Consider the following 27,598-nt stretch of genomic DNA (forward strand, 5'->3'; position numbering starts at 1 on the left):
GAGTCAGTGTGTGGAGCCTGCGGTCACTCTGTGCTTAGCAGTAGACTTTCTGAGGGTCTGGACTGCCAGGAGTCAGTGTGTGGAGCCTGTGGTCACTCTGGGCTTAGCAGCAGACTTTCTGAGGGTCTGGACTGCCAGGAGTCAGTGTGTGGAGCCTGTGGTCACTCTGTGCTTAGCAGTAGACTTTCTGAGGGTCTGGACTGCCAGGAGTCAGTGTGTGGAGCCTGCGGTCGCTCTGTGCTTAGCAGTAGACTTTCTGAGGGTCTGGACTGCCAGGAGTCAGTGTGTGGAGCCTGTGGTCGCTGGGCTTAGCAGTAGACCTTCTGAGGGTCTGGACTGCCAGGAGTCAGTGTGTGGAGCCTGTGGTCGCTCTGTGCTTAGCAGTAGACTTTCTGAGGGTCTGGACTGCCAGGAGTCAGTGTGTGGAGCCTGTGGTCGCTGTGCTTAGCAGCATACCTTCTGAGGGTCTGGACTGCCAGGAGTCAGTGTGTGGAGCCTGTGGTCGCTGTGCTTAGTGGCAGACCTTCTGAGGGTCTGGACTGCCAGGAGTCAGTGTGTGGAGCCTGTGGTCGCTCTGTACTTAGCAGCATACCTTCTGAGGGTCTGGACTGCCAGGAGTCAGTGTGTGGAGCCTGCGGTCACTCTTTATTTACCAGCAGACCTTCTGAGGGTCTGGACTGCCAGGAGTCAGTGTGTGGAGCCTGCGGTCACTCTTTATTTACCAGCAGACCTTCTGAGGGTCTGGGGTCTGGACTGCCAGGAGTCAGTGTGTGGAGCCTGCGGTCACTCTTTATTTACCAGCAGACCTTCTGAGGGTCTGGACTGCCAGGAGTCAGTGTGTGGAGCCTGTGGTTGTTTTGTGCTTAGCAGCAGACCTTCTGAGGGTCTGGACTGCCAGGAGTCAGTGTGTGGAGCCTGCGGTCGCTCTGTACTTAGCAGTAGACCTTCTGAGGGTCTGGACTGCCAGGAGTCAGTGTGTGGAGCCTGTGGTCGCTGGGCTTAGCAGCAGACTTTCTGAGGGTCTGGACTGCCAGGAGTCAGTGTGTGGAGCCTGTGGTCGCTGTGCTTAGCAGCAGACTTTCTGAGGGTCTAGACTGCCAGGAGTCAGTGTGTGGATCCTGCGGTCGCTCTGTGCTTAGCGGTAGACTTTCTGAGGGTCTGGACTGCCAGGAGTCAGTGTGTGGAGCCTGTGGTCGCTGTGCTTAGCAGTAGACTTTCTGAGGGTCTGGACTGCCCGGAGTCAGTGTGTGGAGCCTGTGGTCGCTGTGCTTAGCAGCAGACTTTCTGAGGGTCTAGACTGCCAGGAGTCAGTGTGTGGAGCCTGCGGTCGCTCTGTGCTTAGCGGTAGACTTTCTGAGGGTCTGGACTGCCAGGAGTCAGTGTGTGGCGCCTGTGGTCGCTGTGCTTAGCGGTAGACTTTCTGAGGGTCTGGACTGCCAGGAGTCAGTGTGTGGAGTCTGTGGTCGCTGTGCTTAGCAGTAGACTTTCTGAGGGTCTGGACTGCCAGGAGTCAGTGTGTGGAGCCTGCGGTCGCTCTGTGCTTAGCAGTAGACTTTCTGAGGGTCTGGACTGCCAGGAGTCAGTGTGTGGAGCCTGTGGTCGCTGGGCTTAGCAGTAGACCTTCTGAGGGTCTGGACTGCCAGGAGTCAGTGTGTGGAGCCTGTGGTCACTCTGTGCTTAGCGGCAGACTTTCTGAGGGTCTGGACTGCCAGGAGTCAGTGTGTGGAGCCTGTGGTCGCTGTGCTTAGCAGTAGACCTTCTGAGGGTCTGGACTGCCAGGAGTCAGTGTGTGGAGCCTGTGGTCGCTCTGTGCTTAGCAGTAGACTTTCTGAGGGTCTGGACTGCCAGGAGTCAGTGTGTAGAGCCTGCGGTCGCTCTGTGCTTAGCAGCATACCTTCTGAGGGTCTGGACTGCCAGGAGTCCGTGTGTGGAGCCTGTGGTCGCTCTGTGCTTAGCAGCATACCTTCTGAGGGTCTGGACTGCCAGGAGTCAGTGTGTGGAGCCTGCGGTCGTTCTGTGCTTAGCAGTAGACTTTCTGAGGGTCTGGACTGCCAGGAGTCAGTGTGTGGAGCCTGTGGTCGCTCTGTGCTTAGCAGTAGACTTTCTGAGGGTCTGGACTGCCAGGAGTCAGTGTGTGGAGCCTGTGGTCGCTGTGCTTAGCAGCATACCTTCTGAGGGTCTGGACTGCCAGGAGTCAGTGTGTGGAGCCTGTGGTCGCTGTGCTTAGTGGCAGACCTTCTGAGGTTCTGGACTGCCAGGAGTCAGTGTGTGGAGCCTGTGGTCGCTCTGTACTTAGCAGCATACCTTCTGAGGGTCTGGACTGCCAGGAGTCAGTGTGTGGAGCCTGCGGTCACTCTTTATTTACCAGCAGACCTTCTGAGGGTCTGGACTGCCAGGAGTCAGTGTGTGGAGCCTGCGGTCACTCTTTATTTACCAGCAGACCTTCTGAGGGTCTGGACTGCCAGGAGTCAGTGTGTGGAGCCTGCGGTCACTCTTTATTTACCAGCAGACCTTCTGAGGGTCTGGACTGCCAGGAGTCAGTGTGTGGAGCCTGTGGTTGTTTTGTGCTTAGCAGCAGACCTTCTGAGGGTCTGGACTGCCAGGAGTCAGTGTGTGGAGCCTGCGGTCGCTCTGTACTTAGCAGTAGACCTTCTGAGGGTCTGGACTGCCAGGAGTCAGTGTGTGGAGCCTGTGGTCGCTGGGCTTAGCAGCAGACTTTCTGAGGGTCTGGACTGCCAGGAGTCAGTGTGTGGAGCCTGTGGTCGCTGTGCTTAGCAGCAGACTTTCTGAGGGTCTAGACTGCCAGGAGTCAGTGTGTGGATCCTGCGGTCGCTCTGTGCTTAGCGGTAGACTTTCTGAGGGTCTGGACTGCCAGGAGTCAGTGTGTGGAGCCTGTGGTCGCTGTGCTTAGCAGTAGACTTTCTGAGGGTCTGGACTGCCAGGAGTCAGTGTGTGGAGCCTGTGGTCACTCTGTGCTTAGCAGTAGACTTTCTGAGGGTCTGGACTGCCAGGAGTCAGTGTGTGGAGCCTGTGGTCGCTCTGTGCTTAGCGGTAGACTTTCTGAGGGTCTGGACTGCCAGGAGTCAGTGTGTGGAGCCTGTGGTCGCTGTGCTTAGCAGCAGACTTTCTGAGGGTCTGGACTGCCAGGAGTCAGTGTGTGGAGCCTGTGGTCGCTCTGTGCTTAGCGGTAGACTTTCTGAGGGTCTGGACTGCCAGGAGTCAGTGTGTGGAGCCTGTGGTCGCTGTGCTTAGCAGCAGACTTTCTGAGGGTCTGGACTGCCAGGAGTCAGTGTGTGGAGCCTGTGGTCGCTGTGCTTAGCGGTAGACTTTCTGAGGGTCTGGACTGCCAGGAGTCAGTGTGTGGAGTCTCTGGTCGCTGTGCTTAGCAGTAGACTTTCTGAGGGTCTGGACTGCCAGGAGTCAATGTGTGGAGCCTGTGGTCGCTGGGCTTAGCAGTAGACCTTCTGAGGGTCTGGACTGCCAGGAGTCAGTGTGTGGAGCCTGTGGTCGCTCTGTGCTTAGCAGTAGACTTTCTGAGGGTCTGGACTGCCAGGAGTCAGTGTGTAGAGCCTGCGGTCGCTCTGTGCTTAGCAGCATACCTTCTGAGGGTCTGGACTGCCAGGAGTCCGTGTGTGGAGCCTGTGGTCGCTCTGTGCTTACCAGCATACCTTCTGAGGGTCTGGACTGCCAGGAGTCAGTGTGTGGAGCCTGCGGTCGTTCTGTGCTTAGCAGTAGACTTTCTGAGGGTCTGGACTGCCAGGAGTCAGTGTGTGGAGCCTGTGGTCGCTCTGTGCTTAGCAGCAGACTTTCTGAGGGTCTGGACTGCCAGGAGTCAGTGTGTGGAGTCTGTGGTCGCTGTGCTTAGCAGTAGACTTTCTGAGGGTCTGGACTGCCAGGAGTCAGTGTGTGGAGCCTGTGGTCGCTGTGCTTAGCGGTATACCTTCTGAGGGTCTGGACTGCCAGGAATCAGTGTGTGGAGCCTGTGGTCACTCTGGGCTTAGCAGTAGACTTTCTGAGGGTCTGGACTGCCAGGAGTCAGTGTGTGGAGCCTGTGGTCGCTCTGTGCTTAGCAGCAGACTTTCTGAGGGTCTGGACTGCCAGGAGTCAGTGTGTGGAGCCTGTGGTCGCTGTGCTTAGCAGCAGACTTTCTGAGGGTCTGGACTGCCAGGAGTCAGTGTGTGGAGCCTGTGGTCGCTCTGTGCTTAGCAGCAGACTTTCTGAGGGTCTGGACTGCCAGGAGTCAGTGTGTGGAGCCTGTGGTCGCTCTGTGCTTAGCAGCAGACTTTCTGAGGGTCTGGACTGCCAGGAGTCATTGTGTAGAGCCTGTGGTCACTCTGTGCTTAGCAGTAGACTTTCTGAGGGTCTGGACTGCCAGGAGTCAGTGTGTGGAGCCTGCGGTCGCTCTGTGCTTAGCAGCAGACCTTCTGAGGGTCTGGACTGCCAGGAGTCAGTGTGTAGAGCATGCGGTCGCTCTGTGCTTAGCAGTAGACCTTCTGAGGGTCTGGACTGCCAGGAGTCAGTGTGTGGAGCCTGGTCGCTGTGCTTAGCGGTATACCTTCTGAGGGTCTGGACTGCCAGGAGTCAGTGTGTGGAGACTGTGGTCACTCTGGGCTTAGCAGTAGACTTTCTGAGGGTCTGGACTGCCAGGAGTCAGTGTGTGGAGCCTGTGGTCGCTGTGCTTAGCGGCAGACTTTCTGAGGGTCTGGACTGCCAGGAGTCAGTGTGTGGAGCCTGCGGTCGCTCTGTGCTTAGCAGTAGACTTTCTGAGGGTCTGGACTGCCAGGAGTCAGTGTGTAGAGCCTGTGGTCGCTCTGTGCTTAGCAGCACTCTTTCTGAGGGTCTGGACTGCCAGGAGTCAGTGTGTGGAGCCTGTGGTCGCTCTGTGCTTAGCAGCAGACTTTCTGAGGGTCTGGACTGCCAGAAGTCAGTGTGTAGAGCCTATGGTCGCTCTGTGCTTAGTGGCAGACCTTCTGAGGGTCTGGACTGCCAGGAGTCAGTGTGTGGAGCCTGTGGTCGCTCTGTACTTAGCAGCATACCTTCTGAGGGTCTGGACTGCCAGGAGTCAGTGTGTGGAGCCTGCGGTCACTCTTTATTTACCAGCAGACCTTCTGAGGGTCTGGACTGCCAGGAGTCAGTGTGTGGAGCCTGCGGTCACTCTTTATTTACCAGCAGACCTTCTGAGGGTCTGGACTGCCAGGAGTCAGTGTGTGGAGCCTGTGGTCACTCTTTATTTACCAGCAGACCTTCTGAGGGTCTGGACTGCCAGGAGTCAGTGTGTGGAGCCTGCGGTCATTCTTTATTTACCAGCAGACCTTCTGAGGGTCTGGACTGCCAGGAGTCAGTGTGTGGAGCCTGTGGTTGTTTTGTGCTTAGCAGCAGACCTTCTGAGGGTCTGGACTGCCAGGAGTCAGTGTGTGGAGCCTGCGGTCGCTCTGTACTTAGCAGTAGACCTTCTGAGGGTCTGGACTGCCAGGAGTCAGTGTGTGGAGCCTGTGGTCGCTGGGCTTAGCAGCAGACTTTCTGAGGGTCTGGACTGCCAGGAGTCAGTGTGTGGAGCCTGTGGTCGCTCTGTGCTTAGCAGCAGACTTTCTGAGGGTCTAGACTGCCAGGAGTCAGTGTGTGGAGCCTGCGGTCGCTCTGTGCTTAGCGGTAGACTTTCTGAGGGTCTGGACTGCCAGGAGTCAGTGTGTGGAGCCTGTGGTCGCTGTGCTTAGCGGTAGACTTTCTGAGGGTCTGGACTGCCAGGAGTCAGTGTGTGGAGTCTCTGGTCGCTGTGCTTAGCAGTAGACTTTCTGAGGGTCTGGACTGCCAGGAGTCAATGTGTGGAGCCTGTGGTCGCTGGGCTTAGCAGTAGACCTTCTGAGGGTCTGGACTGCCAGGAGTCAGTGTGTGGAGCCTGTGGTCGCTCTGTGCTTAGCAGTAGACTTTCTGAGGGTCTGGACTGCCAGGAGTCAGTGTGTAGAGCCTGCGGTCGCTCTGTGCTTAGCAGCATACCTTCTGAGGGTCTGGACTGCCAGGAGTCCGTGTGTGGAGCCTGTGGTCGCTCTGTGCTTAGCAGCATACCTTCTGAGGGTCTGGACTGCCAGGAGTCAGTGTGTGGAGCCTGTGGTCGCTGTGCTTAGCGGTATACTTTCTGAGGGTCTGGACTGCCAGGAGTCAGTGTGTAGAGCCTGTGGTCGCTGTGCTTAGCAGCAGACCTTCTGAGGGTCTGGACTGCCAGGAGTCAGTGTGTGGAGTCTGTGGTCGCTGTGCTTAGCAGTAGACTTTCTGAGGGTCTGGACTGCCAGGAGTCAGTGTGTGGAGCCTGTGGTCGCTGTGCTTAGCGGTATACCTTCTGAGGGTCTGGACTGCCAGGAATCAGTGTGTGGAGCCTGTGGTCACTCTGGGCTTAGCAGTAGACTTTCTGAGGGTCTGGACTGCCAGGAGTCAGTGTGTGGAGCCTGCGGTCGCTCTGTGCTTAGCAGCAGACTTTCTGAGGGTCTGGACTGCCAGGAGTCAGTGTGTGGAGCCTGTGGTCGCTGTGCTTAGCAGCAGACTTTCTGAGGGTCTGGACTGCCAGGAGTCAGTGTGTGGAGCCTGTGGTCGCTGTGCTTAGCAGCAGACTTTCTGAGGGTCTGGACTGCCAGGAGTCAGTGTGTGGAGCCTGCGGTCGCTCTGTGCTTAGCAGCAGACTTTCTGAGGGTCTGGACTGCCAGGAGTCAGTGTGTGGAGCCTGTGGTCGCTCTGTGCTTAGCAGCAGACTTTCTGAGGGTCTGGACTGCCAGGAGTCAGTGTGTAGAGCCTGTGGTCGCTCTGTGCTTAGCAGCAGACTTTCTGAGGGTCTGGACTGCCAGGAGTCAGTGTGTGGAGCCTGTGGTCGCTGTGCTTAGCAGCAGACTTTCTGAGGGTCTGGACTGCCAGGAGTCAGTGTGTGGAGCCTGCGGTCGCTCTGTGCTTAGCAGCAGACTTTCTGAGGGTCTGGACTGCCAGGAGTCAGTGTGTGGAGCCTGTGGTCGCTCTGTGCTTAGCAGCAGACTTTCTGAGGGTCTGGACTGCCAGGAGTCAGTGTGTAGAGCCTGTGGTCACTCTGTGTGTGGCGCCCCTGACCTGGTCAGGCACCACTGAGTACTGCACCCATGCTGGGGACAGTACAATACAGGTAATCCAGAAGGCTGACCGAGGTGTGACTACACAGGCGCATAGTGATCAGGTCTCACACATGTACCTTTGAGAGGACCCCTGGGGATCCCAGGAGGGGGAAAAGCCTTCACCTCCACTGGAATAGTGGAGGGGGCCAAAAGCCTCCATCTCCTCTCAAGGGGTGTGGTAAGAGAGCCTGGTTGCTAGGTGGCGTAGGCAGGCAAAGGGAAAAGAGAGGAGGAGTGTGGAGCATGGAAGTGAAGCTCAGACAGGAGCAGCAGTGAAGGTCCCAGGAGTGAGCCGGCTCAGTGCAGAGTCCAGGGAGCTCAGAGAGGAGCAGACCCCTGGGGCTGTTGCAGTCTGACAGCGTCCGCGCAGTGGCTACCGACGGGGGAGAACGGTCACCTAGGAGTGCTACCCGAAATCCATCTTCAGCTAAAGAGAGAGCACGGAGTGGGAAGTAAGGAGACTGCTAGGGAGTACCAGGCCCAAACGGGCGGCAGATCCCGGAGCGGGGATAGATCTACCTTTCCTTGCTAAACCTGCCGGTGTGGGGCCCTCAAAGCCCACACCACAACACCTAAAAGCCGCAGCCACGTAGCCACAGTTAGGGCCCATAGCTCACAGGAGGCAAGCAGCTGGAGTGATCTGGCCCAGGCAACAAGCAAACGGCAAACGAAGGGGAGAGAGGCACCAGCAACTTCCCTGGGTGACCCCCATAGGGACTAAAAGTCGGGGTTACCCCAAACCACCAAGGGCTAAGGAAGGCGAGTTGGTAGTCACCATCAGAAGTCAGCCTGAAGGATACCTGGTTCCAGCCTGGTTCATCCCAGCTACGCCCGGGTTACTCACCCTGCCATCAACTGTGAGTAAAACCCCTGAAAGACATTCTGCGTGTGTGGAGTTATTCTGTGCCTTGTGGTTCTACACACCTACACAGGGCCCTGGGGCTTGCCTCACTCTCAGGAGGCTATTCCAACTAACTGCACTCACCATCAGCCCCAGGCGTCCCTCAACCTGCAGTGGCGGTCCCCACTGACCGCAATACTGAGAGTGGCGTCACGACAAATAGAAGATTCCCTACCAGTGACGAGATCCAGCCGAGTGGAGTCCCTGAAGGTAATGCACCGACACAACACCTGTGGGGCTTCACATCTGGCGTCACGAACAGGATAAGGACTAGACCTGTTCAGACAGGTGACCATGTGCCTGGGCGGTCCGCTTGAAAAATTGGAAGCGCCGCCATATTGCCACCATGAAAAGCGCGCCGAAAAACAACAGCAGCCCGCGCTGGAAGAAGTTACCGCCCACGAAGAGGTGTGGCTACCCAGAGATCCCCTGCAGAGTTCTGACCTCGCTTGTGAAGAGAGCGGAAGCGTCCATAGACGGCGGAACGGAAAAGAAGCCAGCAGCTTGTTGTTAGAGAAAATGGCGTCTGAATTCAGAGACCCAGAGCCAGGCTCCGCTGCCTGGTGGTGTCGGGAGCTTGCCGAGTTCTGCGATCAACTGGAGGCCAGGGTCGGAAGGCTGATTAGAGAGGGACGGACGGAGTTTCTGTGGATGACCGCGGCGGTTCAGGCCTATGAGGGAAGAGCCGCGCGCCGAGTGCCAGATCGGGCGGTGACGACTCAGACCCCGATGCTGCTACCGATGGGTGAGTCCAGTGATGCCCCTGCCGGCGCGAGTGCCCCGACCCCTGCTGCCACGCCCGCAGTCCCTGAGGAGGCGCCCGGCGCGGCGACGCTGAGCCAGGACGCGACCACGCCAGGTGCGGCCCGCCAAGCCCCGGCCGCCGCAGCGATGCCCTGCTCGGCCCACCAAGACCCGGTCCCTGCAGCGATGCCCTGCCCGGCCCGCAAAGAACCGGCTGCCACAGCGACCCTCATCCGCGCTGCGGGTGTGACGCTGACCCAGGCCGCCGCCATGCTAGGCCCGGCCCGCCGAGACCCCACTGCAGCAGCAACGCTCGTCCGCGCCGCAAGTGAGGTGCTGAACCAGGCCGCAGCCACGTCCGGCGCGGCCCGCCAAGCTCCGATCGCTGCAGCGACGCCCAGCCCAGCCTGCACAGATCCCATCGCAGCTGCGACGCCGATCCAGGCCGCCGCCATACAGGGCGCGGCCCGCCAAGACCAGGCCGCCGCCATACAGGGCGCGGCCCGCCAAGACCAGGCCGCCGCCATGCCAGGCGCGGCCCGCCAAGATAAGACTGCATCACCATTTACCCCGGCCTGCAAGGCCAGAGCAGACACCGCTCCCCAGTCCAAGGAGGTCCCTGCTAGGAAGCCCACGCTGGGGGAGGACCCTGCATACTGGCAGCTGAAGGCTGACATGGAGGCCAAGTTCCCACAGGAGATGGTGGATCAGTACATGCTCCCTCCGCATACCCCCAAGAGGATTCCGACAACCCCTGCAGCAACCACGCCAAAGAGTCCCCCGCCTGGGCCTGCTGAAGAAAGTCCATCCCCAGCACTGCCACCAAAGGAGTGCTCAGAAGAACTAAGGGGGAGGGGAGGCCAGGAAGTTGAGGAGCTGACTCAGGAGCCACCAGCAGTGGATTCATGCCCAGAGCCAGAGATGTTGCCATATTCCCGCTGGGATGAAGAAGACCTGACACCTTCTGCTGAGGAAGATCTGCCCAAGAGCCTCACCTGGGAGCTTGTAAGCTGTACCTCGCAGAATCCAGTCCGCAAGACACGGCGCCGTAGCAGAACCCAGTTTTCCCCTGCACCGCCATCCCCAGAGCAGAGAGAAGTCACGGCCAGAGACCTAGAAGAAAAACGGTTCCTGAGAAGAGCCAAAGCACAGGTCAGAGGACCCCTTTGTAGAGGAGTTGTGGAGGACTTTAACTTAAAGAGCGGATATGGCTTTATAGTGGCACCAGGTATGAAAGAGGGCATTTTTGTCAATAGAAGAGACGTCAGAGCCCACCTGCCCAGAGGACATCCTGGAAGAAACCTAAGAATGGGAGACTCCGTACAATTTACCATGCATCAAGGAGAAAGAGGCTGGTATGCGCTAGATGTAGCACCATGTCCCAAAGAGGAAGAAAGGAAAGGCAGCGATAAAGAAAGAAAAGACAAAGGACCTACTGACGAGACTACCACAGATGAAGAAAAAGGTCAAGGAAGCAACAGGTGCCGCAGCCCTACAGGCCCAAGCCCTGGTGAGGAGGAGTCTGCATAAAGTTCATGTAAAGTAAAGCAAGTTACCAGTTTGAAAAGTTTGTTTTGCAACGTTTTACAAGTTTAAGCAATGTGCCCACATAAACTAATGTGAGAAATGAACCTTAAGGCTATGAACTGGCTATAGCCACAAACTCTCGCAGTGTAAATAGTTACACCAGAGGGCACCACCACCACCAGAGTCAGCCTGGTTAGGGGCTTGGCTCGTCTGCAACCAGGGAGCACGTCCGTATATAGGGCCTTGGCTCACCTGCAACCAGAGAGCATGCCTGTTTATGGGGCCTGGCTCTCCACCACAAAGAGGGTATCTGGTCAGCACCAACTGTGGAGGCCGCCTCTACATCCTGCCAGAAGAGGCTGAAGGCGCGGCTCCACCAGGCCAGGTATACCCTGAAACCACCAGCCCATGAAAGCCGCCTCTACATCCTGCCAGAAGTGGCTGAAGGCGCGGCCAACGTGAAAGGGTTTTGGGTGGGTTAACGGACTTGTGGGTGGAGGGTGGTGATGTATGGTACCTGGTGCTTTTAAATGTTTTACATGTTTTAATGTTTTATGCATTTTAAAATGTTGTCTTGCAGCCCGAGGACATGCTGGTGATAACTAAGGGGGAATGTGGCGCCCCTGACCTGGTCAGGCACCACTGAGTACTGCACCCATGCTGGGGACAGTACAATACAGGTAATCCAGAAGGCTGACCGAGGTGTGACTACACAGGCGCATAGTGATCAGGTCTCACACATGTACCTTTGAGAGGACCCCTGGGGATCCCAGGAGGGGGAAAAGCCTTCACCTCCACTGGAATAGTGGAGGGGGCCAAAAGCCTCCATCTCCTCTCAAGGGGTGTGGTAAGAGAGCCTGGTTGCTAGGTGGCGTAGGCAGGCAAAGGGAAAAGAGAGGAGGAGTGTGGAGCATGGAAGTGAAGCTCAGACAGGAGCAGCAGTGAAGGTCCCAGGAGTGAGCCGGCTCAGTGCAGAGTCCAGGGAGCTCAGAGAGGAGCAGACCCCTGGGGCTGTTGCAGTCTGACAGCGTCCGCGCAGTGGCTACCGACGGGGGAGAACGGTCACCTAGGAGTGCTACCCGAAATCCATCTTCAGCTAAAGAGAGAGCACGGAGTGGGAAGTAAGGAGACTGCTAGGGAGTACCAGGCCCAAACGGGCGGCAGATCCCGGAGCGGGGATAGATCTACCTTTCCTTGCTAAACCTGCCGGTGTGGGGCCCTCAAAGCCCACACCACAACACCTAAAAGCCGCAGCCACGTAGCCACAGTTAGGGCCCATAGCTCACAGGAGGCAAGCAGCTGGAGTGATCTGGCCCAGGCAACAAGCAAACGGCAAACGAAGGGGAGAGAGGCACCAGCAACTTCCCTGGGTGACCCCCATAGGGACTAAAAGTCGGGGTTACCCCAAACCACCAAGGGCTAAGGAAGGCGAGTTGGTAGTCACCATCAGAAGTCAGCCTGAAGGATACCTGGTTCCAGCCTGGTTCATCCCAGCTACGCCCGGGTTACTCACCCTGCCATCAACTGTGAGTAAAACCCCTGAAAGACATTCTGCGTGTGTGGAGTTATTCTGTGCCTTGTGGTTCTACACACCTACACAGGGCCCTGGGGCTTGCCTCACTCTCAGGAGGCTATTCCAACTAACTGCACTCACCATCAGCCCCAGGCGTCCCTCAACCTGCAGTGGCGGTCCCCACTGACCGCAATACTGAGAGTGGCGTCACGACAAATAGAAGATTCCCTACCAGTGACGAGATCCAGCCGAGTGGAGTCCCTGAAGGTAATGCACCGACACAACACCTGTGGGGCTTCACATGTGCTTAGCAGTAGACTTTCTGAGGGTCTGGACTGCCAGGAGTCAGTGTGTAGAGCATGCGGTCGCTCTGTGCTTAGCAGTAGACCTTCTGAGGGTCTGGACTGCCAGGAGTCAGTGTGTGGAGCCTGGTCGCTGTGCTTAGCGGTATACCTTCTGAGGGTCTGGACTGCCAGGAGTCAGTGTGTGGAGCCTGTGGTCACTCTGGGCTTAGCAGTAGACTTTCTGAGGGTCTGGACTGCCAGGAGTCAGTGTGTGGAGCCTGTGGTCGCTGTGCTTAGCGGCAGACTCTCTGAGGGTCTGGACTGCCAGGAGTCAGTGTGTAGAGCCTGTGGTCGCTCTGTGCTTAGCAGCACTCTTTCTGAGGGTCTGGACTGCCAGGAGTCAGTGTGTGGAGCCTGTGGTCGCTCTGTGCTTAGCAGCAGACTTTCTGAGGGTCTGGACTGCCTGAAGTCAGTGTGTAGAGCCTATGGTCGCTCTGTGCTTAGTGGCAGACCTTCTGAGGGTCTGGACTGCCAGGAGTCAGTGTGTGGAGCCTGCGGTCGCTCTGTATTTACCAGCAGACCTTCTGAGGGTCTGGACTGCCAGGAGTCAGTGTGTGGAGCCTGCGGTCGCTCTGTGCTTAGCAGCATACCTTCTGAGGGTCTGGACTGCCAGGAGTCAGTGTGTGGAGCCTGCGGTCGCTCTGTATTTACCAGCAGACCTTGAGGGTCTGGACTGCCAGGAGTCAGTGTGTGGAGCCTGTGGTCGCTGTGCTTAGCAGTAGACTTTCTGAGGGTCTGGACTGCCAGGAGTCAGTGTGTGGAGCCTGTGGTCGCTGTGCTTAGCGGTATTCCTTCTGAGGGTCTGGACTGCCAGGAGTCAGTGTGTGGAGCCTGTGGTCACTCTGGGCTTAGCAGTAGACTTTCTGAGGGTCTGGACTGCCAGGAGTCAGTGTGTGGAGCCTGTGGTCGCTGTGCTTAGCGGCAGACTTTCTGAGGGTCTGGACTGCCAGGAGTCAGTGTGTGGAGCCTGTGGTCGCTGTGCTTAGCAGTAGACTTTCTGAGGGTCTGGACTGCCAGGAGTCAGTGTGTGGAGCCTGTGGTCGCTGTGCTTAGCAGTAGACTTTCTGAGGGTCTGGACTGCCAGGAGTCAGTGTGTGGAGCCTGTGGTCGCTGTGCTTAGCAGTAGACTTTCTGAGGGTCTGGACTGCCAGGAGTCAGTGTGTGGAGCCTGTGGTCGCTGTGCTTAGCGGCAGACTTTCTGAGGGTCTGGACTGCCAGGAGTCAGTGTGTGGAGCCTGTGGTCGCTCTGTGCTTAGCAGTAGACTTTCTGAGGGTCTGGACTGCCAGGAGTCAGTGTGTGGAGCCTGTGGTCGCTGTGCTTAGCAGTAGACTTTCTGAGGGTCTGGACTGCCAGGAGTCAGTGTGTGGAGCCTGTGGTCGCTGTGCTTAGCAGTAGACTTTCTGAGGGTCTGGACTGCCAGGAGTCAGTGTGTGGAGCCTGTGGTCGCTGTGCTTAGCAGTAGACTTTCTGAGGGTCTGGACTGCCAGGAGTCAGTGTGTAGAGCCTGTGGTCGCTGTGCTTAGCAGTAGACCTTCTGAGGGTCTGGACTGCCAGGAGTCAGTGTGTGGAGCCTGTGGTCGCTGTGCTTAGCAGTAGACTTTCTGAGGGTCTGGACTGCCAGGAGTCGGTGTGTAGAGCCTGTGGTCGCTCTGTGCTTAGCAGTAGACTTTCTGAGGGTCTGGACTGCCAGGAGTCAGTGTGTGGAGCCTGCGGTCGCTCTGTGCTTAGCAGTAGACTTTCTGAGGGTCTGGACTTCCAGGAGTCAGTGTGTGGAGCCTGTGGTTGCTCTGTGCTTAGCAGCAGACTTTCTGAGGGTCTGGACTGCCAGGTGTCGGTGTGTGGAGCCTGCGGTTGTTTTGTGCTTAGCAGCATACCTTCTGAGGGTCTGGACTGCCAGCAGTCAGTGTGTGGAGCCTGTGGTCGCTCTGTGCTTAGCAGCAGACTTTCTGAGGGTCTGGACTGCCAGGAGTCAGTGTGTGGAGCCTGCGGTCGCTCTGTGCTTAGCAGTAGACCTTCTGAGGGTCTGGACTGCCAGGAGTCAGTGTGTAGAGCCTGTGGTCGCTCTATGCTTAGCAGCAGACTTTCTGAGGGTCTGGACTGCCAGGTGTCGGTGTGTGGAGCCTGCGGTTGTTTTGTGCTTAGCAGCAGACTTTCTGAGGGTCTGGACTGCCAGGAGTCAGTGTGTGGAGCCTGTGGTCACTCTGTGCTTAGTGGCAGACCTTATGAGGGTCTGGACTGCAAGGAGTCAGTGTGTGGAGCCTGTGGTCGCTGTGCTTAGCAGTAGACTTTCTGAGGGTCTGGACTGCCAGGAGTCAGTGTGTGGAGCCTGTGGTCGCTCTGTACTTAGCAGCAGACTTTCTGAGGGTCTGGACTGCCAGGAGTCAGTGTGTAGAGCCTGTGGTCGCTCTGTACTTAGCAGTAGACTTTCTGAGGGTCTGAACTGCCAGGAGTCAGTGTGTGGAGCCTGTGGTCGCTGTGCTTAGCAGCAGACTTTCTGAGGGTCTAGACTGCCAGGAGTCAGTGTGTGGAGCCTGTGGTCGCTCTGTGCTTAGCAGTAGACTTTCTGAGGGTCTGGACTGCCAGGAGTCAGTGTGTGGAGCCTGTGGTCGCTGTGCTTAGCGGCAGACTTTCTGAGGGTCTGGACTGCCAGGAGTCAGTGTGTGGAGCCTGTGGTCGCTGTGCTTAGCAGCAGACTTTCTGAGGGTCTAGACTGCCAGGAGTCAGTGTGTGGAGCCTGCGGTCGCTCTGTGCTTAGCGGTAGACTTTCTGAGGGTCTGGACTGCCAGGAGTCAGTGTGTGGAGTCTCTGGTCGCTGTGCTTAGCAGTAGACTTTCTGAGGGTCTGGACTGCCAGGAGTCAATGTGTGGAGCCTGTGGTCGCTGGGCTTAGCAGTAGACCTTCTGAGGGTCTGGACTGCCAGGAGTCAGTGTGTAGAGCCTGCGGTTGCTCTGTGCTTAGCAGCATACCTTCTGAGGGTCTGGACTGCCAGGAGTCCGTGTGTGGAGCCTGTGGTCGCTCTGTGCTTAGCAGCATACCTTCTGAGGGTCTGGACTGCCAGGAGTCAGTGTGTGGAGCCTGCGGTCGTTCTGTGCTTAGCAGTAGACTTTCTGAGGGTCTGGACTGCCAGGAGTCAGTGTGTGGAGCCTGTGGTCGCTCTGTGCTTAGCAGCAGACTTTCTGAGGGTCTGGACTGCCAGGAGTCAGTGTGTGGAGCCTGTGGTCGCTCTGTGCTTAGCAGCAGACTTTCTGAGGGTCTGGACTGCCAGGAGTCAGTGTGTGGAGCCTGCGGTCGTTCTGTGCTTAGCAGTAGACTTTCTGAGGGTCTGGACTGCCAGGAGTCAGTGTGTGGAGCCTGTGGTCGCTCTGTGCTTAGCAGCAGACTTTCTGAGGGTCTGGACTGCCAGGAGTCAGTGTGTGGAGCCTGTGGTCGCTGTGCTTAGCGGTATACTTTCTGAGGGTCTGGACTGCCAGGAGTCAGTGTGTGGAGCCTGTGGTCACTCTGTGCTTAGCAGTAGACTTTCTGAGGGTCTGGACTGCCAGGAGTCAGTGTGTGGAGCCTGCGGTCGCTCTGTACTTAGCAGTAGACTTTCTGAGGGTCTGGACTGCCAGGAGTCCGTGTGTGGAGCCTGTGGTCGCTCTGTGCTTAGCAGTAGACCTTCTGAGGGTCTGGACTGCCAGGAGTCAGTGTGTGGAGCCTGTGGTCGCTCTGTGCTTAGCAGTAGACCTTCTGAGGGTCTGGACTGCCAGGAATCAGTGTGTGGAGCCTGTGGTCACTCTGGGCTTAGCAGTAGACTTTCTGAGGGTCTGGACTGCCAGGAGTCAGTGTGTGGAGCCTGTGGTCGCTCTGTGCTTAGCAGTAGACCTTCTGAGGGTCTGGACTGCCAGGAGTCAGTGTGTGGAGCCTGTGGTCGCTCTGTGCTTAGCAGTAGACCTTCTGAGGGTCTGGACTGCCAGGTGTCAGTGTGTGGAGTCTGTGGTTGTTTTGTGCTTAGCAGCATACCTTCTGAGGGTCTGGACTGCCAGGAGTTAGTGTGTAGAGCCTGTGGTCACTCTGTGCTTAGCAGCAGACTTTCTGAGGGTCTGGACTGCCAGGAGTCAGTGTGTGGAGCCTGTGGTCGCTGTGCTTAGCAGCAGACTTTCTGAGGGTCTGGACTGCCAGGAGTCAGTGTGTGGAGCCTGTGGTCGCTCTGTGCTTAGCAGCAGACTTTCTGAGGGTCTGGACTGCCAGGAGTCAGTGTGTGGAGCCTGTGGTCGCTCTGTGCTTAGCAGCAGACTTTCTGAGGGTCTGGACTGCCAGGAGTCAGTGTGTAGAGCCTGTGGTCACTCTGTGCTTAGCAGCAGACTTTCTGAGGGTCTGGACTGCCAGGAGTCAGTGTGTGGAGCCTGTGGTCGCTGTGCTTAGCAGCAGACTTTCTGAGGGTCTGGACTGCCAGGAGTCAGTGTGTGGAGCCTGTGGTCGCTCTGTGCATAGCAGCAGACTTTCTGAGGGTCTGGACTGCCAGGAGTCAGTGTGTGGAGCCTGTGGTCGCTCTGTGCTTAGCAGCAGACTTTCTGAGGGTCTGGACTGCCAGGAGTCAGTGTGTGGAGCCTGTGGTCGCTGTGCTTAGCAGCAGACTTTCTGAGGGTCTGGACTGCCAGGAGTCAGTGTGTGGAGCCTGTGGTCGCTCTGTGCTTAGCAGCAGACTTTCTGAGGGTCTGGACTGCCAGGAGTCAGTGTGTGGAGCCTGTGGTCGCTGTGCTTAGCGGCAGACTTTCTGAGGGTCTTGACTGCCAGGAGTCAGTGTGTGGAGCCTGTGGTCGCTGTGCTTAGCGGCAGACTTTCTGAGGGTCTGGACTGCCAGGAGTCAGTGTGTGGAGCCTGTGGTCGCTCTGTGCTAAGCAGTAGACTTTCTGAGGGTCTGGACTGCCAGGAGTCAGTGTGTGGAGCCTGTGGTCGCTGTGCTTAGCAGTAGACTTTCTGAGGGTCTGGACTGCCAGGAGTCAGTGTGTGAAGCCTGTGGTCGCTGTGCTTAGCAGTAGACTTTCTGAGGGTCTGGACTGCCAGGAGTCAATGTGTAGAGCCTGTGGTCGCTGTGCTTAGCAGTAGACCTTCTGAGGGTCTGGACTGCCAGGAGTCAGTGTGTGGAGCCTGTGGTCACTGTGCTTAGCGGCAGACTTTCTGAGGGTCTGGACTGCCAGGAGTCAGTGTGTGGAGCCTGTGGTCGCTCTGTGCTTAGCAGCAGACTTTCTGAGGGTCTGGACTGCCAGGAGTCAGTGTGTGGAGCCTGCGGTCGTTCTGTGCTTAGCAGTAGACTTTCTGAGGGTCTGGACTGCCAGGAGTCAGTGTGTGGAGCCTGTGGTCGCTCTGTGCTTAGCAGCAGACTTTCTGAGGGTCTGGACTGCCAGGAGTCAGTGTGTGGAGCCTGTGGTCGCTGTGCTTAGCGGTATACTTTCTGAGGGTCTGGACTGCCAGGAGTCAGTGTGTGGAGCCTGTGGTCACTCTGTACTTAGCAGTAGACTTTCTGAGGGTCTGGACTGCCAGGAGTCAGTGTGTGGAGCCTGCGGTCGCTCTGTACTTAGCAGTAGACTTTCTGAGGGTCTGGACTGCCAGGAGTCCGTGTGTGGAGCCTGTGGTCGCTCTGTGCTTAGCAGTAGACCTTCTGAGGGTCTGGACTGCCAGGAGTCAGTGTGTGGAGCCTGTGGTCGCTCTGTGCTTAGCAGTAGACCTTCTGAGGGTCTGGACTGCCAGGAATCAGTGTGTGGAGCCTGTGGTCACTCTGGGCTTAGCAGTAGACTTTCTGAGGGTCTGGACTGCCAGGAGTCAGTGTGTGGATCCTGTGGTCGCTCTGTGCTTAGCAGTAGACCTTCTGAGGGTCTGGACTGCCAGGAGTCAGTGTGTGGAGCCTGTGGTCGCTCTGTGCTTAGCAGTAGACCTTCTGAGGGTCTGGACTGCCAGGTGTCAGTGTGTGGAGTCTGTGGTTGTTTTGTGCTTAGCAGCATACCTTCTGAGGGTCTGGACTGCCAGGAGTTAGTGTGTAGAGCCTGTGGTCACTCTGTGCTTAGCAGCAGACTTTCTGAGGGTCTGGACTGCCAGGAGTCAGTGTGTGGAGCCTGTGGTCGCTGTGCTTAGCAGCAGACTTTCTGAGGGTCTGGACTGCCAGGAGTCAGTGTGTGGAGCCTGTGGTCGCTCTGTGCTTAGCAGCAGACTTTCTGAGGGTCTGGACTGCCAGGAGTCAGTGTGTGGAGCCTGTGGTCGCTCTGTGCTTAGCAGCAGACTTTCTGAGGGTCTGGACTGCCAGGAGTCAGTGTGTAGAGCCTGTGGTCACTCTGTGCTTAGCAGTAGACTTTCTGAGGGTCTGGACTGCCAGGAGTCAGTGTGTGGAGCCTGCGGTCGCTCTGTGCTTAGCAGCAGACCTTCTGAGGGTCTGGACTGCCAGGAGTCAGTGTGTAGAGCCTGCGGTCGCTCTGTGCTTAGCAGTAGACCTTCTGAGGGTCTGGACTGCCAGGAGTCAGTGTGTGGAGCCTGTGGTCGCTGTGCTTAGCGGTATACCTTCTGAGGGTCTGGACTGCCAGGAGTCAGTGTGTGGAGCCTGTGGTCACTCTGGGCTTAGCAGTAGACTTTCTGAGGGTCTGGACTGCCAGGAGTCAGTGTGTGGAGCCTGTGGTCGCTGTGCTTAGCGGCAGACTTTCTGAGGGTCTTGACTGCAAGGAGTCAGTGTGTGGAGCCTGTGGTCGCTGTGCTTAGCGGCAGACTTTCTGAGGGTCTGGACTGCCAGGAGTCACTGTGTGGAGCCTGTGGTCGCTCTGTGCTAAGCAGTAGACTTTCTGAGGGTCTGGACTGCCAGGAGTCAGTGTGTGGAGCCTGTGGTCGCTGTGCTTAGCAGTAGACTTTCTGAGGGTCTGGACTGCCAGGAGTCAGTGTGTGGAGCCTGTGGTCGCTGTGCTTAGCAGTAGACTTTCTGAGGGTCTGGACTGCCAGGAGTCAGTGTGTAGAGCCTGTGGTCGCTGTGCTTAGCAGTAGACCTTCTGAGGGTCTGGACTGCCAGGAGTCAGTGTGTGGAGCCTGTGGTCGCTGTGCTTAGCGGCAGACTTTCTGAGGGTCTGGACTGCCAGGAGTCAGTGTGTGGAGCCTGTGGTCGCTGTGCTTAGCGGCAGACTTTCTGAGGGTCTGGACTGCCAGGAGTCAGTGTGTGGAGCCTGTGGTCGCTCTGTGCTTAGCAGTAGACCTTCTGAGGGTCTGGACTGCCAGGAGTCAGTGTGTAGAGCCTGTGGTCGCTGTGCTTAGCAGTAGACTTTCTGAGGGTCTGGACTGCCAGGAGTCGGTGTGTAGAGCCTGTGGTCGCTCTGTGCTTAGCAGTAGACTTTCTGAGGGTCTGGACTGCCAGGAGTCAGTGTGTGGAGCCTGCGGTCGCTCTGTGCTTAGCAGTAGACTTTCTGAGGGTCTGGACTGCCAGGAGTCAGTGTGTGGAGCCTGTGGTTGCTCTGTGCTTAGCAGCAGACTTTCTGAGGGTCTGGACTGCCAGGTGTCGGTGTGTGGAGCCTGCGGTTGTTTTGTGCTTAGCAGCATACCTTCTGAGGGTCTGGACTGCCAGCAGTCAGTTTGTGGAGCCTGTGGTCGCTCTGTGCTTAGCAGCAGACTTTCTGAGGGTCTGGACTGCCAGGAGTCAGTGTGTAGAGCCTGTGGTCGCTCTATGCTTAGCAGCAGACTTTCTGAGGGTCTGGACTGCCAGGTGTCGGTGTGTGGAGCCTGCGGTTGTTTTGTGCTTAGCAGCAGACTTTCTGAGGGTCTGGACTGCCAGGTGTCGGTGTGTGGAGCCTGCGGTTGTTTTGTGCTTAGCAGCAGACTTTCTGAGGGTCTGGACTGCCAGGAGTCAGTGTGTGGAGCCTGTGGTCACTCTGTGCTTAGTGGCAGACCTTCTGAGGGTCTGGACTGCCAGGAGTCAGTGTGTGGAGCCTGTGGTTGCTCTGTGCTTAGCAGCAGACTTTCTGAGGGTCTGGACTGCCAGGAGTCAGTGTGTGGAGCCTGTGGTCGCTCTGTGCTTAGCAGTAGACTTTCTGAGGGTCTGGACTGCCAGGAGTCAGTGTGTGGAGCCTGTGGTCGCTGTGCTTAGCGGTAGACCTTCTGAGGGTCTGGACTGCCAGGAGTCAGTGTGTGGAGCCTGTGGTCACTCTGGGCTTAGCAGTAGACTTTCTGAGGGTCTGGACTGCCAGGAGTCAGTGTGTGGAGCCTGTGGTCGCTCTGTGCTTAGCAGCAGACTTTCTGAGGGTCTGGACTGCCAGGAGTCAGTGTGTGGAGCCTGTGGTCGCTCTGTGCTTAGCAGCAGACTTTCTGAGGGTCTGGACTGCCAGGAGTCCGTGTGTGGAGCCTGTGGTCGCTCTGTGCTTAGCAGTAGACCTTCTGAGGGTCTGGACTGCCAGGAGTCAGTGTGTGGAGCCTGTGGTCGCTCTGTGCTTAGCAGTAGACCTTCTGAGGGTCTGGACTGCCAGGAGTCAGTGTGTGGAGCCTGTGGTCGCTGTGCTTAGTGGTATACCTTCTGAGGGTCTGGACTGCCAGGAGTCAGTGTGTGGAGCCTGTGGTCGCTGTGCTTAGCGGTATACCTTCTGAGGGTCTGGACTGCCAGGAGTCAGTGTGTGGAGCCTGTGGTCGTTCTGTGCTTAGCAGTAGACTTTCTGAGGGTCTGGAATGCCAGGAGTCAGTGTGTGGAGCCTGTGGTCGCTGTGCTTAGCGGTATACCTTCTGAGGGTCTGGACTGCCAGGAGTCAGTGTGTAGAGCCTTTGGTCGCTGTGCTTAGCAGTAGACTTTCTGAGGGTCTGGACTGCCAGGTGTCAGTGTGTAGAGCCTATGGTTGCTCTGTGCTTAGTGGCAGACCTTCTGAGGGTCTGTACTGCCAGGAGTCAGTGTGTGGAGCCTGCGGTCGCTCTGTATTTACCAGCAGACCTTCTGAGGGTCTGGACTGCCAGGAGTCAGTGTGTGGAGCCTGTGGTCGCTGGGCTTAGCAGTAGACCTTCTGAGGGTCTGGACTGCCAGGAGTCAGTGTGTGGAGCCTGTGGTCGCTCTGTGCTTAGCAGCAGACTTTCTGAGGGTCTGGACTGCCAGGAGTCAGTGTGTGGAGCCTGTGGTCGCTGTGCTTAGCAGTAGACTTTCTGAGGGTCTGGACTGCCAGGAGTCAGTGTGTGGAGCCTGTGGTCGCTGTGCTTAGCAGTAGACTTTCTGAGGGTCTGGACTGCCAGGAGTCAGTGTGTGGAGCCTGTGGTCGCTCTGTGCTTAGCAGTATACTTTCTGAGGGTCTGGACTGCCAGGAGTCAGTGTGTGGAGCCTGTGGTCGCTGTGCTTAGCGGTATACCTTCTGAGGGTCTGGACTGCCAGGAGTCAGTGTGTGGAGCCTGTGGTCGCTCTGTGCTTAGCAGCAGACTTTCTGAGGGTCTGGACTGCCAGGAGTCAGTGTGTGGAGCCTGTGGTCACTCTGGGCTTAGCAGTAGACTTTCTGAGGGTCTGGACTGCCAGGAGTCAGTGTTTGGAGCCTGCGGTCGCTCTGTGCTTAGCAGTAGACTTTCTGAGGGTCTGGACTGCCAGGAGTCAGTGTGTAGAGCCTGTGGTCGCTGTGCTTAGCAGCAGACTTTCTGAGGGTCTGGACTGCCAGGAGTCAGTGTGTGGAGCCTGTGGTTGCTCTGTGCTTAGCAGCAGACTTTCTGAGGGTCTGGACTGCCAGGAGTCAGTGTGTAGAGCCTGTGGTCGCTGTGCTTAGCGGCAGACTTTCTGAGGGTCTGGACTGCCAGGAGTCAGTGTGTGGAGCCTGTGGTTGCTCTGTGCTTAGCAGCAGACTTTGAGGGTCTGGACTGCCAGGAGTCAGTGTGTGGAGCCTGTTGTTGCTCTGTGCTTAGTAGCAGACTTTCTGAGGGTCTGGACTGCCAGGAGTCAGTGTGTAGAGCCTGTGGTCGCTGTGCTTAGCGGCAGACTTTCTGAGGGTCTGGACTGCCAGGAGTCAGTGTGTAGAGCCTGTGGTCGCTGTGCTTAGCGGCAGACTTTCTGAGGGTCTGGACTGCCAGGAGTCAGTGTGTGGAGCCTGTGGTTGCTCTGTGCTTAGCAGCAGACTTTCTGAGGGTCTGGACTGCCAGGAGTCAGTGTGTAGAGCCTGTGGTCGCTGTGCTTAGCGGCAGACTTTCTGAGGGTCTGGACTGCCAGGAGTCAGTGTGTAGAGCCTGTGGTCGCTGTGCTTAGCAGTAGACTTTCTGAGGGTCTGGACTGCCAGGAGTCAGTGTGTAGAGCCTGTGGTCACTCTGTGCTTAGCAGTAGACTTTCTGAGGGTCTGGACTGCCAGGAGTCAGTGTGTGGAGCCTGTGGTCGCTCTGTGCTTAGCAGTAGACTTTCTGAGGGTCTGGACTGCCAGGAGTCAGTGTGTGAAGCCTGTGGTCGCTCTGTGCTTAGCAGCAGACGTTCTGAGGGTCTGGACTGCCAGGAGTCAGTGTGTGGAGCCTGTGGTCGCTCTGTGCTTAGTAGCAGACTTTCTGAGGGTCTGGACTGCCAGGAGTCCGTGTGTGGAGCCTGTGGTCGCTCTGTGCTTAGCAGTAGACCTTCTGAGGGTCTGGACTTCCAGGAGTCAGTGTGTGGAGCCTGTGGTCGCTCTGTGCTTAGCAGTAGACCTTCTGAGGGTCTGGACTGCCAGGAGTCAGTGTGTGGAGCCTGTGGTCGCTGTGCTTAGCAGTAGACTTTCTGAGGGTCTGGACTGCCAGGAGTCAGTGTGTGGAGCCTGTGGTCGCTGTGCTTAGCAGTAGACTTTCTGAGGGTCTGGACTGCCAGGAGTCAGTGTGTGGAGCCTGTGGTCGCTCTGTGCTTAGCAGTATACTTTCTGAGGGTCTGGACTGCCAGGAGTCAGTGTGTGGAGCCTGTGGTCGCTGTGCTTAGCGGTATACCTTCTGAGGGTCTGGACTGCCAGGAGTCAGTGTGTGGAGCCTGTGGTCGCTCTGTGCTTAGCAGCAGACTTTCTGAGGGTCTGGACTGCCAGGAGTCAGTGTGTGGAGCCTGTGGTCACTCTGGGCTTAGCAGTAGACTTTCTGAGGGTCTGGACTGCCAGGAGTCAGTGTTTGGAGCCTGCGGTCGCTCTGTGCTTAGCAGTAGACTTTCTGAGGGTCTGGACTGCCAGGAGTCAGTGTGTAGAGCCTGTGGTCGCTGTGCTTAGCAGCAGACTTTCTGAGGGTCTGGACTGCCAGGAGTCAGTGTGTGGAGCCTGTGGTCGCTGTGCTTAGCAGTAGACTTTCTGAGGGTCTGGACTGCCAGGAGTCAGTGTGTGGAGCCTGTGGTTGCTCTGTGCTTAGCAGCAGACTTTCTGAGGGTCTGGACTGCCAGGAGTCAGTGTGTAGAGCCTGTGGTCGCTGTGCTTAGCGGCAGACTTTCTGAGGGTCTGGACTGCCAGGAGTCAGTGTGTGGAGCCTGTGGTTGCTCTGTGCTTAGCAGCAGACTTTGAGGGTCTGGACTGCCAGGAGTCAGTGTGTGGAGCCTGTGGTTGCTCTGTGCTTAGCAGCAGACTTTCTGAGGGTCTAGACTGCCAGGAGTCAGTGTGTAGAGCCTGTGGTCGCTGTGCTTAGCGGCAGACTTTCTGAGGGTCTGGACTGCCAGGAGTCAGTGTGTAGAGCCTGTGGTCGCTGTGCTTAGCAGTAGACTTTCTGAGGGTCTGGACTGCCAGGAGTCAGTGTGTAGAGCCTGTGGTCACTCTGTGCTTAGCAGTAGACTTTCTGAGGGTCTGGACTGCCAGGAGTCAGTGTGTGGAGCCTGTGGTCGCTCTGTGCTTAGCAGTAGACTTTCTGAGGGTCTGGACTGCCAGGAGTCAGTGTGTGAAGCCTGTGGTCGCTCTGTGCTTAGCAGCAGACTTTCTGAGGGTCTGGACTGCCAGGAGTCAGTGTGTGGAGCCTGTGGTCGCTCTGTGCTTAGTAGCAGACTTTCTGAGGGTCTGGACTGCCAGGAGTCCGTGTGTGGAGCCTGTGGTCGCTCTGTGCTTAGCAGTAGACCTTCTGAGGGTCTGGACTGCCAGGAGTCAGTGTGTGGAGCCTGTGGTCGCTCTGTGCTTAGCAGTAGACCTTCTGAGGGTCTGGACTGCCAGGAGTCAGTGTGTGGAGCCTGTGGTCACTCTGGGCTTAGCAGTAGACTTTCTGAGGGTCTGGACTGCCAGGAGTCAGTGTGTGGAGCCTGTGGTCGCTCTGTGCTTAGCAGTAGACCTTCTGAGGGTCTGGACTGCCAGGAGTCAGTGTGTGGAGCCTGTGGTCGCTCTGTGCTTAGCGGTATACCTTCTGAGGGTCTGGACTGCCAGGAGTCAGTGTGTGGAGCCTGTGGTCGCTCTGTGCTTAGCAGCAGACTTTCTGAGGGTCTGGACTGTCAGGAGTTCGTGTGTGGAGCCTGTGGTCGCTGTGCTTAGCGGTAGACCTTCTGAGAGTCTGGACTGCCAGGAGTCAGTGTGTGGAGCCTGTGGTCACTCTGTGTTTAGCAGTAGACTTTCTGAGGGTCTGGACTGCCAGGAGTCAGTGTGTGGAGCCTGTGGTCGCTGTGCTTAGCGGCAGACTTTGAGGGTCTGGACTGCCAGGAGTCAGTGTGTGGAGCCTGTGGTCACTCTGGGCTTAGCAGTAGACTTTCTGAGGGTCTGGACTGCCAGGAGTCAGTGTGTGGAGCCTGTGGTCGCTCTGTGCTTAGCAGTAGACCTTCTGAGGGTCTGGACTGCCAGGAGTCAGTGTGTGGAGCCTGTGGTCGCTGTGCTTAGCAGTAGACTTTCTGAGGGTCTGGACTGCCAGGAGTCAGTGTGTGGAGCCTGTGGTCGCTGTGCTTAGCGGCAGACTTTGAGGGTCTGGACTGCCAGGAGTCAGTGTGTGGAGCCTGTGGCGCTCTGTGCTTAGCAGCAGACCTTCTGAGGGTCTGGACTGCCAAGTATCAGTGTGTGGAGCAGGACACAGATCCCGGCCAGTGATTCCAGTGAGGCAGTTTCCTAAACATAAGTGCTGACAGGAGTCAGTGTGTGGAGCCTGTGGTCGCTGTGCTTAGCGGTAGACCTTCTGAGGGTCTGGACTGCCAGGAGTCAGTGTGTGGAGCCTGTGGTCACTCTGTGTTTAGCAGTAGACTTTCTGAGGGTCTGGACTGCCAGGAGTCAGTGTGTGGAGCCTGTGGTCGCTGTGCTTAGCGGCAGACTTTGAGGGTCTGGACTGCCAGGAGTCAGTGTGTGGAGCCTGTGGTCGCTGTGCTTAGCAGTAGACTTTCTGAGGGTCTGGACTGCCAGGAGTCAGTGTGTGGAGCCTGTGGTCGCTGTGCTTAGCGGCAGACTTTGAGGGTCTGGACTGCCAGGAGTCAGTGTGTGGAGCCTGTGGCGCTCTGTGCTTAGCAGCAGACCTTCTGAGGGTCTGGACTGCCAAGTATCAGTGTGTGGAGCAGGACACAGATCCCGGCCAGTGATTCCAGTGAGGCAGTTTCCTAAACATAAGTGCTGACAGGAGTCAGTGAGTGGAGCCTTGCTCAAGCTCCAGAAAGGTTGTATACTGAGTGAGGTCAGTGATTGGAGAGTGATATACCTCCACTGAGATACTGCTGTGAGGGGATGGTATCTGAAGTTGTGCGGGCATACCCGCAGATGAAACTGACTGTATCATACAGTATATCCTGTTTGTGGTACTTTGTAGCCGCAAGCAGGCCTATGTTATGTTGCTGTAGTGCTGCTTTATGTGTGTGAATAAACCAATAGACTGTTAAAATAGAAAACTGTTTCCGTGTGCCTTAATCTAGCAGCCAAGCGAGTATCCCCCTGTGTATTCAGTGAGCACCGCCTCACAATACAGAGGTAAATTGTGGGCTATCAGTGGAAGCACTTTGGCTTTTCTATTTCCTGACTGTACAGAGGAGCACATTACCTCTTCCCCTCACTAATTTCAGGGGATACTCATTAATATGAGGGCGCACATTTGTGCCAGTTGCTACTCCTTTAGCAGAAGGGCATGGCTCTTTCAGTTGATGTAGGATATTACCTCGGACAGTGGCCACTCTTGTCACTGGCTCAAGCCATGCACCCTCGCTGTGTTCCCACTCCACACTACAGCCTGCTTCTTCACAGACAGCCTGAAAGAAGGGGCACCCCGCCAGCACCCCTGAAGACTTGCACAGTAGTATTGCTTCCTGACAACCTTTACTACTACTGGCAGCAGCCCATCCAGCAAAGTCCAGCCATGGAGCATCCTCTGCCAACCAGTCTCGAGCCAGCTGCTGCAGGCGGCAACGTGGGAGGAGAAGAGCGAGATCATTGGATGCCATCATAACCTGGGTACCACAGAAAAAAAAAATCATGCAACTTGGCACCGATCCCATTCCACATATACAATCTGTCACCTTTGTACGTCAAACTCTGACTGTATCTGTAACCACTCTACACTGAGTACACCATCACTCCAAACGAACCCCACTCGCCATTACACACTGCCACCATTCACCACTGTGCATTCTCCAAATATTGTACCACACTCAATATTACACCTTACTGTCACACACTACTTACTGTGACGACTCAACGTCTGGCCACTTGTGTGTGTGGTGAACTGTCCTTAATTAGGCCAGATGTATTCTTCCTTTGTTCGATAAATCAAGAGCAGTTAGCCATTGTTTCATGTGAGACTGATCAGAGCCCTATTGTCTGGTAATTGCAGACTGCCTCAGCCCTTCTGACTACAGAATTTAGAGGAAAATTATGCAGTCAGATTGCACTAGCGACCAATGAGAGCAGCCATCTCCACCAATCCTGTAAGACACAAATCCCTGAACTGAGTGGTATAAACGGCCTTGCTCCTGTCAGCAGAGTCATTTTTTCTACAGGACTTCAGCTTAGGATCCACAGTTCCAGCTGGAGGATCACAGAACTGCGTCACTGCTCAATGCTGAGCCACAAAATTGCTTGTAGAACCCACGTTGGGATAATTCGGCCACCTGAGAGTGGGTGCCTGCCAAAAGCGGGGTGCTGTTGGCTGGGATAGTTGGTCCTGGAAGCCCAAAAGATTCCAATCCCTGGTGGGCCAGCAGAAAGGACTCTGTTGCTTGTACCATCTTGTGTTCTTCCTGGGAATGTACAATATGGTGTTGTCTGTTGGTGACCAATAAAGTCTCACTAATGTGTGGTTCCCTCACTCTGTGTTGTCTGAGTAGTGTCCAGCCACGGAGAAGGAGTGCGAGAGTTCAGTGGGTCCGTTAGGTGTTTCTGAAGACAGCAAGGCTAGCGGAGCAGAACACCCACAGACCCTCGTGTCTCCACACTTACCATGCACCATTGTGCACCCCACCGAATATTGTACCACATTCAACATTACACCCGACTCATCGTCACACACCACTCACCACTGCGCACCCCACCGAATATTGTACCACATTCAACATTACACCCGACTCATCGTCACACACCACTCACCACTGCGCAACCCACCGAATATTGTACCACATTCAATATTACA

At 56.6% G+C, this 27,598-nt stretch overlaps 1 protein-coding gene across 1 annotated transcript in view; it reads right to left on the reverse strand.

The window, feature by feature from the left end:
* Positions 1-26,414, reverse strand: part of QPRT (quinolinate phosphoribosyltransferase) — a 66,940-nt gene extending 40,526 nt beyond the window's left edge. The window contains exon 1 of the mRNA XM_075319911.1: positions 26,132-26,414. Within this exon, the coding sequence (XP_075176026.1) occupies positions 26,132-26,414 (283 nt within the window). The remainder of the gene's footprint in view (positions 1-26,131) is intronic.
* Positions 26,415-27,598: the final 1,184 nt, after the last annotated feature.

Source organism: Anomaloglossus baeobatrachus, chromosome 7 (genome assembly GCF_048569485.1).
Source record: "Anomaloglossus baeobatrachus isolate aAnoBae1 chromosome 7, aAnoBae1.hap1, whole genome shotgun sequence".
Classification (NCBI taxonomy): Eukaryota; Metazoa; Chordata; class Amphibia; order Anura; family Aromobatidae; genus Anomaloglossus; species Anomaloglossus baeobatrachus.